This window comes from Ursus americanus, chromosome 22 (assembly GCF_024610735.1).
Source record: "Ursus americanus isolate L20-20 chromosome 22, mUrsAme1.1.p, whole genome shotgun sequence".
Classification (NCBI taxonomy): Eukaryota; Metazoa; Chordata; class Mammalia; order Carnivora; family Ursidae; genus Ursus; species Ursus americanus.
In genome coordinates, this window is record NC_142148.1 from 5,032,764 (window position 1) to 5,049,421 (window position 16,658).

The window sequence follows — 16,658 nt, forward strand, 5'->3', positions numbered from 1 at the left end:
CAGGGGGCACAGTTCAACCCATAATACCTTGCTTCTCTTTTTCTCAAAACCTAAAGAGCTGTGACATTTCTCCTTCAAATGTGTGGTCTGTGGGTGGCAGGTGGGATGTGAGCCATGATGACCGTGGGATTTCTTGGTGGCTGTGGTGGTCCCTGTGAAGGGTGCTTAGTGTGGGCTCCCCACTCAAAGGGAATAACAAGGCTTCCTGCAGGGGCTGCTTCTCCTGTGTTCCGGCTCTTCCAGGGGAAGCCTGGGTTGGAGGAGGGCTGTGGGAGAACACAGAGCCAACTAGGTGGCCTGGGGTGAGTTTTGCAATGTGGCTCCGTTCTTAGTACCCGAGTAGCTGGCTTTGAAGCCAGCACCATGGAAGAAGCCTGCTCACTCAAATCACATTCTGCAGACTGTATAGAGAACAACGTTTCTGAACACGAGAAGCTCTTCTGCTGGGGGCTTCTAGGATTTAGAGGCTCTGAGTCCCCCTTGCAGGGGATAGCCCAGGTTCAGTAGGATTTCTGTCCCTCTGCTATCTGGTGCCCTCAACATCATGGAATCCATTTAGAAGCCTGCTAGACAGGCCAGTGCTCGGGGTCAGGGGAAGCTTCTAGGTGAGGGATTCTTGGATTGGCACAGCACATCCATCCATACCTGGATAAGAAGGGGAACAGGAAAAGTTTGGGTGGATGGGCTTTGTGGGTGGCTTGCACCATATGGAGGTGCCCCTGGGCCCCAGCCAAGCAAACACAGGGAGGAACCCAGCCCGCACCCACTCCAGGCCGGAAGAAGGCATCGAGCTCTGCTTCTCAGAAACCTACACAAACCAGCTTCCCCAGGCTGCTTACAAACCCTCTGCTTTCTTGCTCCTTGGGGTCTGGCTCAGGGGCCTGTGGGCCTGTGGGCTTTTCCTCCTGGCACTCTCTCACCAGTGGATGCTCCACTTTCCACCCCCATGTCCATCCCTCACTTGTAGCACCTGGAACAAAGCCTCAGGGTTAATGTCAAATGTCTACGGCGGATGGAAAATGGCCTGGCTGGCCAGCTCGGTGGCCATCTGTGCTTCCATGACAATGCTCGACGCCCAGGAAGGGTCCAGCCCCTCAGGCCTGCTAGGTAAGGGGGGGGAGGTTTTAACAGAGCCAGGGAGACCCGTCCTCTCCTGGAAATCCATATTCAGTGGCAAATCTTGGCCTCATTTCTGCCTTTAAAGCTGTTGACTTATTGCAAATATCCTGGGAAAGGAGAATCGAGGTATCCTCGAAGTGCTCTGTTCCTCCTGAAAAGCAGGCCCAGGAGTGTCTGGGTGCAGAGACCCGTGGTCAACAATCTCATCATAAACAGGTGGTGAGAGGTATAGGATCAAAAGCAGTATTAAAGGACCTAGACAAACTTGTTTTTAAAATTAAATCATGTTGTTTTTTAAAAAGCCATACTTAGAATTCCCAAAGTATCAAAAAAAAAAAATCAAAACATCCATTTTGCCTTATTCATTGCATTAGCCAAGAATGAGTGTGTTATGAGAATGTTCTGGAAGGGAGGGCTGATGAATTGAGAAAGTCAGAGGGTTAGTTCATGTTCTTTGCAACATCTGCTGAGCAAATGGGGAGGGGAACTCCAACTGCAGAGGGACCCCGGGGAGCACCCCCCTTCCTGGGCTTGGACGCTGGGTGCCTGGTGGTCGAGCCGCTCTTGCCCGGAGCCTGCAGTCTGTCTGGACTCAGTGGACGCCTTGCTTCGGCCAGCCTAGCTCTTTGGCATATGCCCCCTTGCAGCTTCTGATCTCATAATCGTGCTCCAGACACTTGTTCAGGTCCGGCATCCCGGATCTCCAGCCGATGAAGCCCTGGGTAGTCTTCGGGACTGGGGGGGATGGAAGGACCTGGAATGGAAAGGTGCGGGGTTTACCCACCTGGGGCCACAGTGACATGAGGCTTGTCCACGGAGGCCTCAGGATCGTCGTGGGAGGCCTGATGGGGAAAAGGCAGGAAAGAAAATATCCCTAAGCGAGGTCCACCCAAGTATGCACACTCCAATGAGCTGGACCCCGAAACTCACTTCTCCCCGCCAAAGTCACAAACGTGTTTCTTTATCTGGTCATACTTAACACGTTAATTCACGACCTGCAGTAAAATAATTTTCATTTGACAAAAGAGCAAAGAGGGGAAAAAAAGTAAGGTGTAGAAATGTCAAACACTGCAGCTCACACCGTCCTTTATAAAATATATAACAATATTGTCAGATGGTATCCTGGCGCTTATAAATCTGCTGGTTTTGATGAGAACGCTTTATGATATGTGTGCATACACACCCATGCACGCCCCAAACTGTAGGGACCACGGGAATGAAAAGCAAAGGAATTTAATTAAAAACCAAAGGGAAATGAGGTTCTGTCTGAGATGAAAAAAACAGTTTCATTTGTCAATTCCTTGGACAGACTTGAAATATTTGGAAAATGAGGGCAAATGTTCAGGCTGTCTCTCCCCTTCCATTTGAAATGATACTCTGTTCTGTTGATACAGGGTGATTCGAATGAAGACAACATGAGGAATATTCGTTCTAGCAGGAGAACGGAGACAGAGTGGTTTCAAATGCTTGGGGCTCAGCTCAAGGGACCTGCGTCCGAGGTGGTGCTGGTGGGGGGTGGTCCTGGAGGGCTGGCTGCCACTGGCCCACAAAGCCCCCCGACACATGTTCTCGATGAAGTGTGAAAATTAATCTCCTGAGAGGCCGCATTCAGGGAAGGTCATCAACGGATGACGGACGGGCCCTTGGGACACACGGACTAGCTTTCAAGTCTCCCTCCAACGTGTAAGGGAGATGCGGTCGAAATCCACCCTGGGATGCCACCTTCCAGGACCAGGGTGGCAGAGAGATGAGCACCGCGGTTAACAAGGGCGTCGTGGGAGAACAGGTTGGTTCATCGTCTGTGAAGGGCCACTCGAGCAATTATCTACCCAAAATGAAAATGCAAACATCCTTTGACCGGAAATGTGCTCCTAGGCACTGGGCCTAAGACACCCTCCTCTCTGTGCGCATGTGCACCAGTGTTGGGTGGGGGTCCCTGCAGCCCTGGGGTAAGAGCAAATCAGCGGACCAGCCCGCAGGCCACCCGCGGGGGACTCGCTCGGGGGCGCACGATGTAATACGGTGGAATACTACCCAGCACTCTAACATGGCGAGGCAGGTCTGTCTGTTCTGAGACGGGACAGGTTGAACGTAAACTGCTAAGAGGAAAAAGGTGCCTGAGATCCATAAAATATGGTATAATTAGTGCAACAAGAACAAAAAGGCTGAAGATCCACACAACGTGCTTGCATGTGCATCTCCGGGCTCTGGAAGGCTGCCTGGGAAACTGAGTCAGGGGAGGGAAGGAGGCTTTTCAGAGCATGCCTTTTGGGCTATAGGACACCTGTTAAAAATAAAAAGATTTTAGGGGCGCCTGGGTAGCGCAGTGGTTAAGCATCTGCCTTCGGCTCAGGGCGTGATCCCAGTGTTCTGGGTTTGAGCCCCACATCAGGCTCCTCCACTAGGAGCCTGCTTCTTCCTCTCCCACTCCCCCTGCTTGTGTTCCCTCTCTCGCTGGCTGTCTCTCTCTCTGTCAAATAAATAAATAAAATCTTAAAAAAAAATAAAAAAATAAAAAAATAAAAAGATTTTAAAAGGCTCTAGTCCCCCAAGGAAGGAATGGGAAGGAGGAAGAAGGGGACCGTTTCTTCAGCAAGGAAGGACGTTCAGAAGGAAATGGGCTGGGGCGCCTGGGTGGCACAGCGGTTAAGCGCCTGCATTCGGCTCAGGGCGTGATCCCGGCGTTATGGGATCGAGCCCCACATCAGGCTCCTCCGCTATGAGCCTGCTTCTTCCTCTCCCACTCCCCCTGCTTGTGTTCCCTCTCTCGCTGGCTGTCTCTATCTCTGTCGAATAAATAAATAAAATCTTTAAAAAAAAAAAAAAGGAAGGAAATGGGCCAAGTGCTTTTGTCACCTGGATGGAAGTCCTTGTCCCCCAGGCCCTCTGCTTCAGTTTCCCCAGGGACAGAATGGGTTTGGCGGTGATTATATCTACCTTCTAGGGTTGTGGTGAAAATAAGATGACCAGGCAAAGTACTTAGTATGGCGAGCAACCAAGACACAGTAAGAGCTAGCATTTTTTTGGGTGGTAGATGGAGGCATAGTGAAACATCCGAAAGGAGCTCCCCCAAATGCTAACCACGGGTCAGGGTATATCTGGATATTTTAACTTACTAATTTAATTTATTAATTTAATTTACAAGTCTAAAATATCAGTGAATCTGTATTGCTGGGTAATCAGGGGGAAAACACTCTCAACATATCTCAGCGGAGTGTATCCATTCATTCAGCCGTCAGACGCGTACCCACTGACCACTCGCCACTGACCACTCACCTGTGCCAGCCGCTCCGTCTGACCCTGAGCACATCAGGAAAAGAACATTCATAGAGCCTAACTCCCCCCACCCCTGGCCGCCTACTGTGTCAGTTTTCCTCCCATCTTCCCATTCGGACACAGAACTGCTTTGTCCATAGCCTGGCAGAGGGCAGAATCCAGGACCAAAATGATGGGCCCATGAAGGGAGGCCCGGGGATGCACCTAGTTCAGCAGTTTCTAGAGGCATCTGACCCGTGTCCACGGCTGACTGGTCTAGGTGCGAAGGCCATCTAAGACTTCTTCCCACTGGGATTGCCTGTCGCTCACTCAGCAGCCACAGGGATCTTTCAAAAAGGCAGACCTCACCATGCCAGAGCCCTGCTTCCCATTGCAGACTGGGCTCCACTCCTTCTTGTGGCCCCTGAAGTCCGGTGGGATCTGGCCCTGCCCACTCCTCCATCCACCTCACTTCCCTCCCCCTCTGACCCACCCCCAGCTCACTGACCTCCAGCCTCACGGCATCCCTTGCTGCTCCTAAATATACCAAGATTGTTCTGCCTCAGGGCCTTTGTACATGCTTTTCTCGTTGGTTGCAAAGCCTTTCCAGGGCTGGATCCTTATCATCGTTCAGTCCTCAGCTCAATGGGCACCACCCCATACCCTGTTACCCTCCAAAACCTCACCTGTCTCTTGCCTCCATGGCATCCAGCATAGCAAATAACAATTTTGTTGGGGGGCACCTGGGTGGCTCAGTCGGTGAAGCATCTGCCTTGGGCTCAGGTCATGATCTCAGGGTCCTGAGATTGAGCCCCGCATCGGGTTCCCTTCTCAGCAAGGAGTCTGCTTCTCCCTCTTCCTCTGATTCCCCCACTTATGCTCTCTCTCTCATGCACACGAACGTGCTCTCTTTCTAAAATAAATAAGTAAAATCTTAAAAAAAAAAAAACCAATTTCGTTGAATTTCTTGTATCATGATGACCTCCCCCCACCTCCCTGCCCCCAACCCAGACTTGTTGACTTCTTGTTTGCCACTGTTTACCCAACCGAGCACCTGATGCTACTAACATCTAGCCGTCCCTAGTGCTCTCTACAAGTGCCAGGTAAGGTTCCAGATCCTTCACAGGCATTATCCCACGGAACCCTGGCGCCACTCGCTGAAGTAGGTTCTTTCATGAACCCCCCGGTACAGGGGAAAAGGAGACGTGGGGCAATCGAGTCACGTGTAAGAGCACACAGAAGGTGAGCAGCTGAGCAGAATTTGGGTCTCAGCGGTCTGACTCCAGAGCCTGGGCCTTTACCCGCCCGGCTTTACGGCCCAGTCCCTGTGAATGTCTGCTGAATGACTGGCCCAACCCCGTCATTCTCCTGGGTTCCATCTACTTCTGCAGAGCTGGCTGGACGCAGTGGCTCCTGCGTGTTCGAGACCAGTAACCTGGTATGCTCCCCACCTGTGGGCCCGGAAAGGGCGTGGGAACTGGCCGCCCACCTGCCGTCTGCCACCGTGTTCTTACCTTTGGGGGTTGGCTTTGTGCCCCTGGAGCGAACACGCTTATTTCTCACTTAGGAAAATAACTATTCAAAACGACTTTGCGAACCTGGATGTATTTCTCCACTGGGGTCACGGGCCGGATGCGGAACCGCTCGGGAAGCTCGATTTTGGGCTTTGGGGTGGGGGGTTCTTCTTCACCCTTCAGCAGCTGCAACATAATCCCCAGAGACGGGAAGCGTCAGACTGAGGTTAGTGGGAGCCTTCTCTGCATCGTCCCCCCAGAAAGTGGCATTTTGCAGGTGACCGAAGCCGCACTGAGAAACGTCTGGTAGCTTGGCGCCATCACACAGAAAGGGGCCGAGTGGGGACTGGCTCGTAGGGCCGCTCAGCCTCCAGATACAGAAATCGACCACCGTGTCCCCTACCACCTTTGGCAACCTGCTAATTTATACTCCTGAGTCATAATTTGAGAAAACTTCACAGGTTACAGACTCAAATAAAAAATTGCCAACAAGGTTTCAGGGCCAATCTTTAAAATATTAGAGGAGAGCCCCCACCCCCCACTTTTAATTTTTAAAGCAATTTTGAGCTCTTTGAAATCCCAATTTAATTACATATAAGGAATATTAATATAGACTCTTTTTATGCATTTTATATTAATAAGGACTCATTTTATGCATAACATTTCAAGTTGTATAACTCTGTAAGTATTAAAAAAACTCATTAAGAATGGCATAATTTCAAAGCTAGTGGGATGGGGTGAATTACAAAGGGGGTTACGCTGCCTTGAATCATGAACGTTTTGAATTATGTGATTCTTATGTGGTTCTGCATCCCTCCAAAGCAATGTGGCTTCCGGGCGTCATGTCCTGGAGGTGGTTTGAAGGGTTGTAGTCTGGTGGCCGCCATGCCACTGTAGCCCACACAGGCATTTGGTATCTGCGTGGGGTTTTATACACCTGAGCCACTATTCTAGATCCAGATTTCATTTAAACATGTGGATTTCTGGACTCTCTTGAACAATGGGAATATGGAGTTATCCTCTCTGCAAGCTCGGCCCTCAGCTGGGCTGCTGGGGGCTCCCCTTGCATGGGCCCGGGGGTCTCTGCTGACATCCCTACCACTCCCTGTTAATTACACCTGGCCCTTTTCCCCGCTCTTGTTGCCTAGCTGGCTTAGGAAAATACAGAGAATATTTTCCCGGTAATCCCTCATGTACCCACCTGGCTTCTACTTCTCCTCCCATCTGGACTTCACCGTCGCCCAGGGAGGCAGATGAGAACTCTCAGCCCTTTAACAGATGGGCAGTCTGAGGCCAAGTGGCCCTGGAATCAGACAGACCAGCTTCTCCCCTTGGTCCCTGCCTTTGTTAGCTGGATGACTTTGCAATTCTCTGAGCTCAATTTCCTAATTTACAAAACGGGCATAAAACAGCACCATCCTCTCCGCAAGGTCCTTGCATGGATTAGATGAGCTGGTTCAGATGAAGCATCTGGAGGATGCCTGGCACGTAGTAGGTGCCCAAGAAATTTGTGAAAGGAAGGAACCTGTAGGTTTCAGAGTTAGTGGTCTTTGTACGCAACGCTAACTTTATTCTTGCGAAGTATACGCCTCCTGCGCGTTTATCCCTTGAAATGATCAATCCTATAACCTCTGGGCTCATCAAGTTTATATTTACCTCCTCGACAGGGGTTGTTAAAAATCCCCAGTTCTGGGCCCAGTTTTGCCGTGCTTCAGTTTCGGCCTTCAGGCGGTATTTCCTGAAAAAGAAAGTTCCTAAGTGCTGGATGGTACTTGAAAAAAGTTAAAGCAGGGGCGCCTGGGTGGTGCAGTCGTTAAGCGTCTGCCTTTGGCTCAGGGTGTGATCCCGGTGTTCTGGGATCGAGCCCCACATCAGGCTTCTCCTCTAGGAAGCCTGCTTCTTCCTCTCCCACTCTCCCTGCTTGTGTTCCCTCTCTCGCTGGCTGTCTCTCTCTGTCAAATAAATAAATAAAATCTTTAAAATAAAAAAAAGAAAAAGGTTAAAGTAGCAAACCCTAAAAGGGTCCACTGGGGAAAATTTTACATTTTTTAAAACACACTGACTGAATGATGACTCTGTGCTGGTAAGGGAGTTGGGTGCCAGAAGGAGCACGAGCCCCTGTCTCTGGGGGCCACGAAGGAGACAGGTGTGGAAAGAACCAGAGGTCCTGATCGGCTGGCACACTGGGGAGAAGACGCGACTGGAGGCCAGCTCTGCCTAAGGGGCCATCTAGGGAACGGACTTCTCATTTTTGTGTGGTGAGTGAGGCTTCTGCGGTGCTCCCTCCCAGGTCAAGAGTGGACCTTGAGAATGAGCCCTCCTTAAATATTGCCTCCTTAAGTGGGGCCTATTTGCCCGGCCCCATTTGCCTGGCCCTAATCCTGGCCCTGCTTTTACTCCCCATTCTGTACCATTTATGTATAATGACCTACTAGTTGAGAGCTGGTGTGTCACGTTTTGCAAACATCTGATTGAACATTCACTCATTTTGATTTTCAAGTTTCTTTTCCTATTTTAGAATCAGTATCTGCCCCCCACCCCCATCCTCCAGTGTCTCAACAGTTTTGGAGGCCCCCGAACAAGTTTTTGCCCTGGGCACTGAGAATCTAAAGCAGAGTCTAGTCTAATGGAGATGTAATGTGAGCCTCAAATATGAGCCATGTACATAACAGTTTTCTAGCAGCCACACTACAAAAAAAAAAAAAAGTGAAAGTAAGCAGATGAAGTTGATTTTTAATATTACTTTTTGCAGGCATGAAATCCTCGAAATCTGGTGTGTATTTCACATTTACAGTCCATTCCAATTTGGACCAGTCACATAATAGCCACTCTGGACATCGGACAGAAAAACAGTCTAATGGTTGAACCAGCTCTCTTCACATGGGAGGGGCCATCTGATTTGGGTCTTGAAGGATGCATAGGAGTTTGTCTGGTGGAGAAGGGAGGAAGGGGCATTTTAAACAGACAGAACATACCTGCTATGGTGATTTTGTAGGCATCCAAGTAGGAGGTAATTGGATAAAGACAAAGATTTAAAAAATTAATAGTTGTGTATTTTATGCCAAATGATACTGGCTTTCCATTGACAAGAGTGATATAAAGTTTCCTGTAAAAATAAATTTGAGTGAAACAAAGCCAGTTTAAAGAAAAACGTGGAGAGATTAACGCTGGTTTTACAAGGAAATGGTGAAAATCAGGGAGATGGCAGATAGGATAACTTAAGTTTAAGAGGTAAGCAGTTATGCTTTATTGTTACTAAACTTTACTTACTTGCATCTAAATTAGTAACCTCCCATGTTGGTGAAAACTTCAGAGAGATGGTATATTTAGCAATTCAATAGAATGTCAAATAAAAACATCCATTACAAATGTCTGCTCAACATAAATCTTTCAGAAAAAGGATTTTTTAAGTGAAAATTTCTTACTATTTAAAAAAGCAGGAGAATCAAGAGAGAATGTAAAAAGCATATTTATCTTTCATTCAAATTGAACGAATATTAAGGTTTTTGTTTTCCTTTTTATAAAATATTCGGTAAATCTTAAAAATAACATGTTAGTCGGCTCTCAACAAGAAAAGCTTTGCAGATGGTTGTAAACCAGATGTAGTATCTTTCATCTTTAGCGGTGTGCCAGGAAGAAGAGGGAGAAAGGCTTTCTGGTCGCGCTCATGTCCCTAACATTGCCCCGACCACCTCCAGCGCACGGTCCTCACGCCCAGAGGTCGACCACCTCCAGGACTTGGAGGGGAAACTGAGGCGGCCAGGGGTGTGCACGTGGGAACGACCCAGCCCACCGGGTACCGGATCCTGGGCATTACCAGATCTCGTCCTGGGCCACGAGGTTCATGCGCTCGGCCGCAGCGGTGCTGAGAGGTTTCTGCGCCATGGGGGCTCGGGTCTCAGGGCGCTGGTACTCACCAACTCCGGGCTTAGCGTCTCCCGTCGCCAGGGAGACCGGTTGCCCAGCAACGTGGGACGCGGAGGCGGAGGCGGCGCTGCACCTGGCGCGGGGTGGGGCCGCTTCCTTGTGCCTGCTGCCCGCCTCTGCCCGCCTCTGAGTCCCTCGCCCTCCTTGCTGTCCACCTGCATGGCCCCAGCGGCAGCAGTCCCCTCCTGTGCAGGAAACCCTGGGAAACCTCAATACCTAACACCCCCGTCCCTTTAAAATTTAGGCCTACATGTGAGGCAAGTACGCACACACAAGTGTACCGATCCGAGGTGTGCCAAGCTTCATGATTTCTGTTTCAGAGAACACACCCCTGCGGCCACCGTCTGGTTTAGGAAATAATCACTGTTCGTTTACACTCGCGAGGAGGATTCCATCCTGTTGCCGCCGGTTTGGGGTCGAAGTTTTGGCCAGCGCGGTGCTGTTTTGAGTATTCCTGTCCTGGCTTTGGGAGAACACATGCGTGCATGTCTGTCGGCAATCACTCTTTTTGTTTTTTTTTTTTTTAATTAAAAAAAATTTTTTAAATGTTTTTTTTTATTACATTATGTTAGTCACCATACAGTTAGCAATCACTCTTGAGAATAATTCCCCAGTGAAACTCATGGATAAGATGGCCCGTAGACCCCACAGCCACACTCGCCTTCCTGCCCATCAACACCGACCCCTCAAAATTGGGGCGCTCAATCGTTTGTTGACTGACTTATTGACCAAAGGCTTCCACAATTGCACATTGTCATAGGTCTGGAACTGGCAAATGGGTCTAAGAGACGACAGTGAGTGGACTGACAGCACGGGGCAGGGGGACATTTTTCTGCCTGAGCAGCCACGAGATCCACACGTGTCCAGGGCGTCCTGGGACTGAGCGAGTGGAGGCAGCGGCTTCTGCCCTGTGGGTCATCTCCCGGATGATTACCAAGGCTGCTTGGAGAGGGCATGGGTGTGTTATCTTCCAGTTGGGTATCCATGATTCTCCCTGGCATGTCTCCCTACCTCCCTGTCCCTGACCTCCTTCCTCCCTGGTCAACAGATTTGTGCCTTTATGGGGCTGTTCAGAGGCTGTGTTTTCTTATAACAATGCTCCCCACACCCAAGGCATGTGATGCTTTTCTTGGCTGTTGGAGGTGCTGGGTAGAGGCCCTGAATTGGGGTGGTCCCTTTTGTCCACTCAGCCAAAATAGTGAGGGGGCAGGCAGGGGCTGGAAGGAGAGTGGATGGGTTGATTCATGAATGTGGAACACACTATGCCCGTGGCCAAGGAAGCTGGAGGGCTGGCCAGTTTGGCACAGGGTGGACAGGTGTCCAGGTGGGCCCAGGGTTTTCTTTCTGACCTTTTCTGTGAGGTTGCCATTCTTACAACAGGGGGTTGGTGACCTGGAAAGAAATGTGAATAGTGGATGGTCAGGGAGAGGAGGGGCCCTCATGCAGGAGGACCAAAGCCTGCTTCCCCCTTGGGAAGCTTCCAAGGTGATTCTGTTAAAATGATTAATTAAGAATAAATTCATTAACTGACTGTCTATATGTGCTGGGCACTGAGAGTTCGTTCATTCTACAAATGTTTGCTGAGCACTTCTGATGTGCCTGGGGATCCAGGAAGGAACAGGACCGGCTAAGTCACTGCCCCCGCCCTGGGGGAGGGGCCGCCGTGTCTGGAGGGAAGACGGACAACTAAGCAAGTGACCAAATGCGCACAGGTGCTCAGGCGGGGGAGGGGTGAGCGCCACAAAGCAGGTGACCCCAGGAAGGAGGCTCAAGGTGAAAGGTATGGAAGAAACTAGTGTGAGTGGGTGGTCCGGAAAGACCTGTCCAAGGACAGGTCATTTGAGCACAGCTTGGATGAAGGAGGGACCCTGCGAAGTTCCAGGAGGAGGGAAGCTCAGGTCCTGAGCTGGAGCGGCCTGGGGTGTCTGGAGAAGGCTAAGGAGGCCCCTGCAGCTGGAGGCGTCCCTGGAAAGTGGGATGGGTACAGAGGTGGAAAAGCCGAGCAGGACCACGGATGTGGGTGCCACCAGGTGACAGTGGCTCGTTCTGAAGCGAGAGATGGAGTGACAGTAGGATGAGGAGTGTCGGAGCTGCCCCTGCTGAGGCCGGGGGTGCAGAGGAGGTGAGGGGCGACTTGGGCTTGGAAGGGTGAGTGAGAGTCCGCAGGTCCCGCCCCCTCTCCCCAGAGACGCCTGCAGGGGGCACCCGGGGGATGGGCCAGGATGAGAAATGGGGACAGCTTGAAGTCGAAAGCACAGGCTTTGGGACTAGATGTGGCCTCCAGCCTTGGCTCTGCTGTGTCCCATCTGGCTGACCTTGGGCAAGTCGGCTAACCTCTCTGAGCCCGTGTCCCATCTATCAAATGAACTTGCAGGGATTTTAGGGGGCTGGAGGGCGGGGTGGGGGTGGGACAGCAAATGTAGAGGGCTCCACACGGCGCTCCCCAGTAATGGAGTGTGTCACCCGAGGGATAGCATGTTGGCGTCTCAGCCCAAGATGCAGACGGTTTGGGGGGCAGCGTGGGGGGATGGAAATGGGGCTTTGAGTGGAACTGAGGTCTGCTTCTTGAGGATGTCCGTTTTGAAGAAGGGGCTGTGGATGGCTGCTGGCCTGGCCTGGAGGCAGGATTCCTTCTTTCCAGAGAGGCAGGAGAGCACTCACCTGGGGTAGCTCCTTGGGCCGTCCTGAGCCTCGGAGCCGTCATGGCCCCAGCATTCGCCGGGTCCTGGCTGGGTGCTTCCTGACATTCTCTGATTTCTGGAGGAGAGATTCCTTTGTGGCCATTTTGTGGAAGGGAAAACTGGCTCCAACAGTCAGCGAGGGAGAAAGGATTTAAAGCAAACTTCAAAGCCGCCGGTCTGAGCATGAACTCTGGGTTTGGGGGGCAGGGCCTGCCGGAGGATGGGGCGTCCACTTACCCTGGTCCTCCTCTCTCTTTGGACCTGTCAGGATGCCCTTCTGTCTCTGGATGATTTTCAAGTGGCTGAGCTTGGCCGTGGGTGTCCAGTCTAAGCAGCAAACGATCATTAGGGAGAAGCCGAGCTGGCTTTTCCGAGGTGAGGTCTGACCAGGCAAAGCCCCCCTTCGGCAGGTCTTGCGAGGGAGTATCAGGCCCCGCTGTGTCTCTGCCTGACACTGCTGTCTGCTGCAGGGCCCAGATCCTGCGAGGCCTTGAGCGGCCACCTGTCCGGCCTCCTGAGCGACGGGCGTGGACTCGCTTCAGCCAGAGCCGGGCTCGCTGTCCTGTCAGGGTGTGAACGATCCGTCTTCAGTCAGCACGGCCACCAGAAGGCTCGGTCGGTAGGGTTACCAGGTTCAGCAAATACAGGATGTCCAGTGAAATTTGAACTTCACCGACCATACTTATACCAGACCGTACTTAGACCAACAAATTATGTGTCATTTATCTCAAATTACATTTCGCTGGGCTTCCTGTATCGTATCTGACCATCCTTCCCTCAGTGAATTTCTTCACCGGTATGTATACCATATTCAGCAAATGAGTACATTTGCATATAGGGAATCCTGTTAATTTTTTATTTCCGGTGGTTGGATTTTAATTCGTTTTATAGATACCCTTCCCCTCCTCTCCTGGTTCTGGGGGTGGAACCCTCCTTCCTATATTTGAAACAAGACATTCACAGACCTCTGACGGACACCATTTTCTCCACCTACTATTTGAGTTTTATTCTTCTGGAAAATGTGTTATTCAGCATAGATTTCACACGGGAAGAGCAGAGAGAGAAAAGGGACTGCCATACTTGCTGATAGTACGTGGGGGACAAGGAAATATTTGCAGCTCGCGGAAGGTTTGCCGTGTTCCTGCATATTAATATTTTTGGCCCTCTCTCAGCAGACTGGGACAGTTTATTTTTTATTTTTTATTTTTTTTTTCATCTTGCTGTTGCTTTATAAAACATTTCAATAACTGGAGCCAACTGCTTCTTCTTAGTTTTTAAGCTTAAACAGTTTTCTTTTTTATTGCATGATTTTTTTTTTTTTAACCAAAGAATGCTTTGTGCAGCCAACGACCCACCAGCCGGCGTGCCTTTCTCGCAGCACGGCGGTTATTACCCCCACTGTACAACAAAGACGTGAAGGCTTGAGCTGCAAGTGCCAATTTGCAAGGAGGGTATTTGATGGCTTCCCAGAGCTTAAGGAACTCAGAAGTTCTAGTCTTTACAGCCCCATTAGGCTAGCTCAGGTCGCAGCCAGAGGACTCTTCTCCTACCTTACAAATTGTCTACACCCCACACACCTAAAGTAACAATTAACATCATCCCGTGGGGCTTATTGAGGAAGAACAAAGCTGAATCCCTCCCACCGCGCCCCACCTCCGGATCTGGCTGGTTCTCCGTGGGGCCTGATTATCGAGCTTCCCTCCTCCCCCCGCCCCCAGGTTGAGAGTGCATTTTGTTCCCCTCTTTCCCTCTGTCCTGACCCTTCCTTTCCAGCTTCTCTTGTGCGAGCTCTTACGATGTGAGAAAAGCCCAACCCCTGGGTGAAAAGCCCATTCGAATGCTAAGAAAAAGAACCGGCTTCGATTTCCAGGTGTGGCTAATGCAAGTGGTCTTTGCAATTAAAGGTGGTAAAGGGCCCAAGAGCCCTCCTCGGGGCGGCTGCAGAATGGAGAGTGACGGTGTCCGCGGGCTTTCACACTGGGCCACTGCGGGGAAGGCTCCGGGCTCCAGGAGTCGTCTGCTTAGCAGTACGTATGCTCTGAGAATGCAGGCGTTGCCTCAGAGGGTTTAAGTCCCAGGTACACGACTGAACTCACGTGGGGACGTCCCCTGTGACCTGCTCTTCCAGAGACATTTCCACCTGCTGGCCTGGAAACGTGGAGAGGGCTTTGCTGTCCAGGGAGGGCCCGCTGCCCTGGGTTCTGCCAACAGAGGGCTGGACAGAAGATTTTGAAGAGAAACTGGACCACTGGGTGGGGAGGGGAGGCAGGCGATGGCTTCGATGTTCTGCTCCGTAAGATTATGGAGATCATCTGTTTACTTACCTGGGGGCACTTGGCAGATGTCTCCAGTCCTCCATTGGCTGAGGCCTAAGGCAGGCTACAGCTTTGAATGGACATTCCTTCACTCATTCATTCAACCAACACAGTTACAGAGTCTCTTCTATGTGCTGGGCTCTGTGCCAGGCACCGGGGACCCATCAGGGGCATGCTGGGTCTGGTTCTAGCCTAAGGAAGCTTCCAGTTCACTAAACAAATAAACTGGGAGACTCTCCGATGGGAACACGTGTTAAACATATAAGGAGTGGTGTGGGGTGAGGGAGTGTTCTCAGTAGGATCGCCTGGGAGGGTGGCATTTGAGCAGGGACACAGACAACGGGTGGAGGCCATCCCTGGAAACAGCACAGGACACCCGTGGGGGCTGGGCCCTCCAGCAGGTCTTGCAGGTGGGTGTGGGGAATTTGGGCTTTATTCCAAGTTCTGTGGGAGGTGCTTGGCTCTTTGGGGTGTTCTGTCCAGTCCAACACACAGGCTTTGTGTCCTTGGGCGTGATGTCAGACCCCATGGGTCCCCACAGTCCCCCCCAGACAATATTCTCTGATGTTCTCTTTGCTGCTTTTCACGGTTGGCTCAGGGCTGAGACCTCCGGAGAGAGTGGAGGAAGGCTGTGTCCTGAAATCTTTTGCAGACTATCCCCTTCCATGCTTGGAGTGATTCTGGGATAGCAGCTAATTATACTGTCCTCTAGCCTGGCTTGGGCCGGCCAGCAGGTGGTATTCTCCTGGCTGTAGTGATTGCCGCACAGGAGGACACGTGACTGGAGGAGGGCCAGTCGAAGTCTTTCCATGGGAGTTGACGACCAGACACTAGGCTGGGAAGACAAGTCTCTTTTGGTCCCTGGGCTGGGATATGGAAAGCTTAGCGCTGTCTATGGCCGATCCCCTCTCTTTTCCCACCCCTACTCGTGACACTTATTTGGCTGTATGGATGGCAGAAGTCTAAATGCCACAGGGAAGTCTGCGGCCCGTGTGCAGAGAGTGGAGAGGGGATTTGAATGTCTCCCGCTCCCTGAGGCCAGCTCTGCCCCTGGGTTTCCCAGTGACTTGAGCCAATTAAAGCCCACTTCAATTTTAGTTCTGATGGGTTTCTACCACTTACAACGAAATAGATTTCAGACTGTTTAACTCTCATCGAACTCTCCGGCCCTGGGGAAAGTCGTGTGGCTAACTTACTGAGTATCCTAAGAGCCGTTCTCCATCTTCATTTGCTTCTTTGCACCTCCCCCCCGCCCCCTGGTGGCCTCAGCTGCTCCAAGGGCTGGGTCTGGTGTGGCAAGCCCTTGCTGAGTGCCGGGACCTGTGTTAGGTCCTAGGGACGCCCCGTGGGTCAGGCATAGCCCCTAGCCCCCCGTGGCTGGGAGACAAAGTCGCTTCTAGAGGGATAAGGAAGCGGCACAGAGGGGCTGCCGGGGTGGCTCAGGGACCAGAATGTTAATCTTGGAGTTCCGGGGACACCCTCATGTCTCTCCATGACTCCAGTTAGCACCCAGGCTGTTCCTTTCGAGAGTTGCACGTTCTCTACTGGGCTGGGAGTATGGCCTCCCGATGCGGGTACCACCGAGCTGTCCGTCTCGTGGTGACAGTGACAGAGCAGAGTGCATGCTTATTTTTCCTATAATAAGTACTTCCCGGGCACGGCTGCCTTTCAGCCTCACAGCAGCGCCACGATGTGGGAGTGATGAACATTCTAATTCTGCAGAGCCAGACACAGAATCCGAGAAGTCAAGGCACTTGGCTGTGGTCACAGAGCTTTAGAGCTAGAAAGCCAAGACCCAATGTACTTAGTCGTCAGTGTGGCAAACAGCAGAGAAGGACCCCCTGGAA

At 51.3% G+C, this 16,658-nt stretch overlaps 1 protein-coding gene across 1 annotated transcript; it reads right to left on the reverse strand.

Moving 5' to 3' along the window:
* Nucleotides 1-1,711: 1,711 nt before the first annotated feature.
* CIMIP1 (ciliary microtubule inner protein 1) lies at nt 1,712-9,773 on the reverse strand. Its single transcript, XM_045808465.2, has 4 exons — nt 9,706-9,773; nt 7,545-7,626; nt 5,973-6,074; nt 1,712-1,873 (listed from the first exon to the last, which is right to left on the reverse strand). The coding sequence occupies exons 1-4, from the start codon at nt 9,771-9,773 to the stop codon at nt 1,712-1,714; spliced, it is 414 nt and encodes a 137-aa protein (XP_045664421.2).
* Between the last annotated feature and the right edge of the window lie 6,885 nt (nt 9,774-16,658).

Coding starts and splice junctions, on each gene's coding strand:
- CIMIP1 (XM_045808465.2), bottom strand. CDS start 9,773: ATGGCGCAGAAACCTCTCAGCACCGCTGCGGCCGAGCGCATGAACCTC. Junction 7,627..9,705: donor GTGGCCCAGGACGAGATCTG/GTAATGCCCAGG, acceptor TTTCTTTTTCAG/GAAATACCGCCTGAAGGCCG. Junction 6,075..7,544: donor TAACAACCCCTGTCGAGGAG/GTAAATATAAAC, acceptor ATTATGTTGCAG/CTGCTGAAGGGTGAAGAAGA.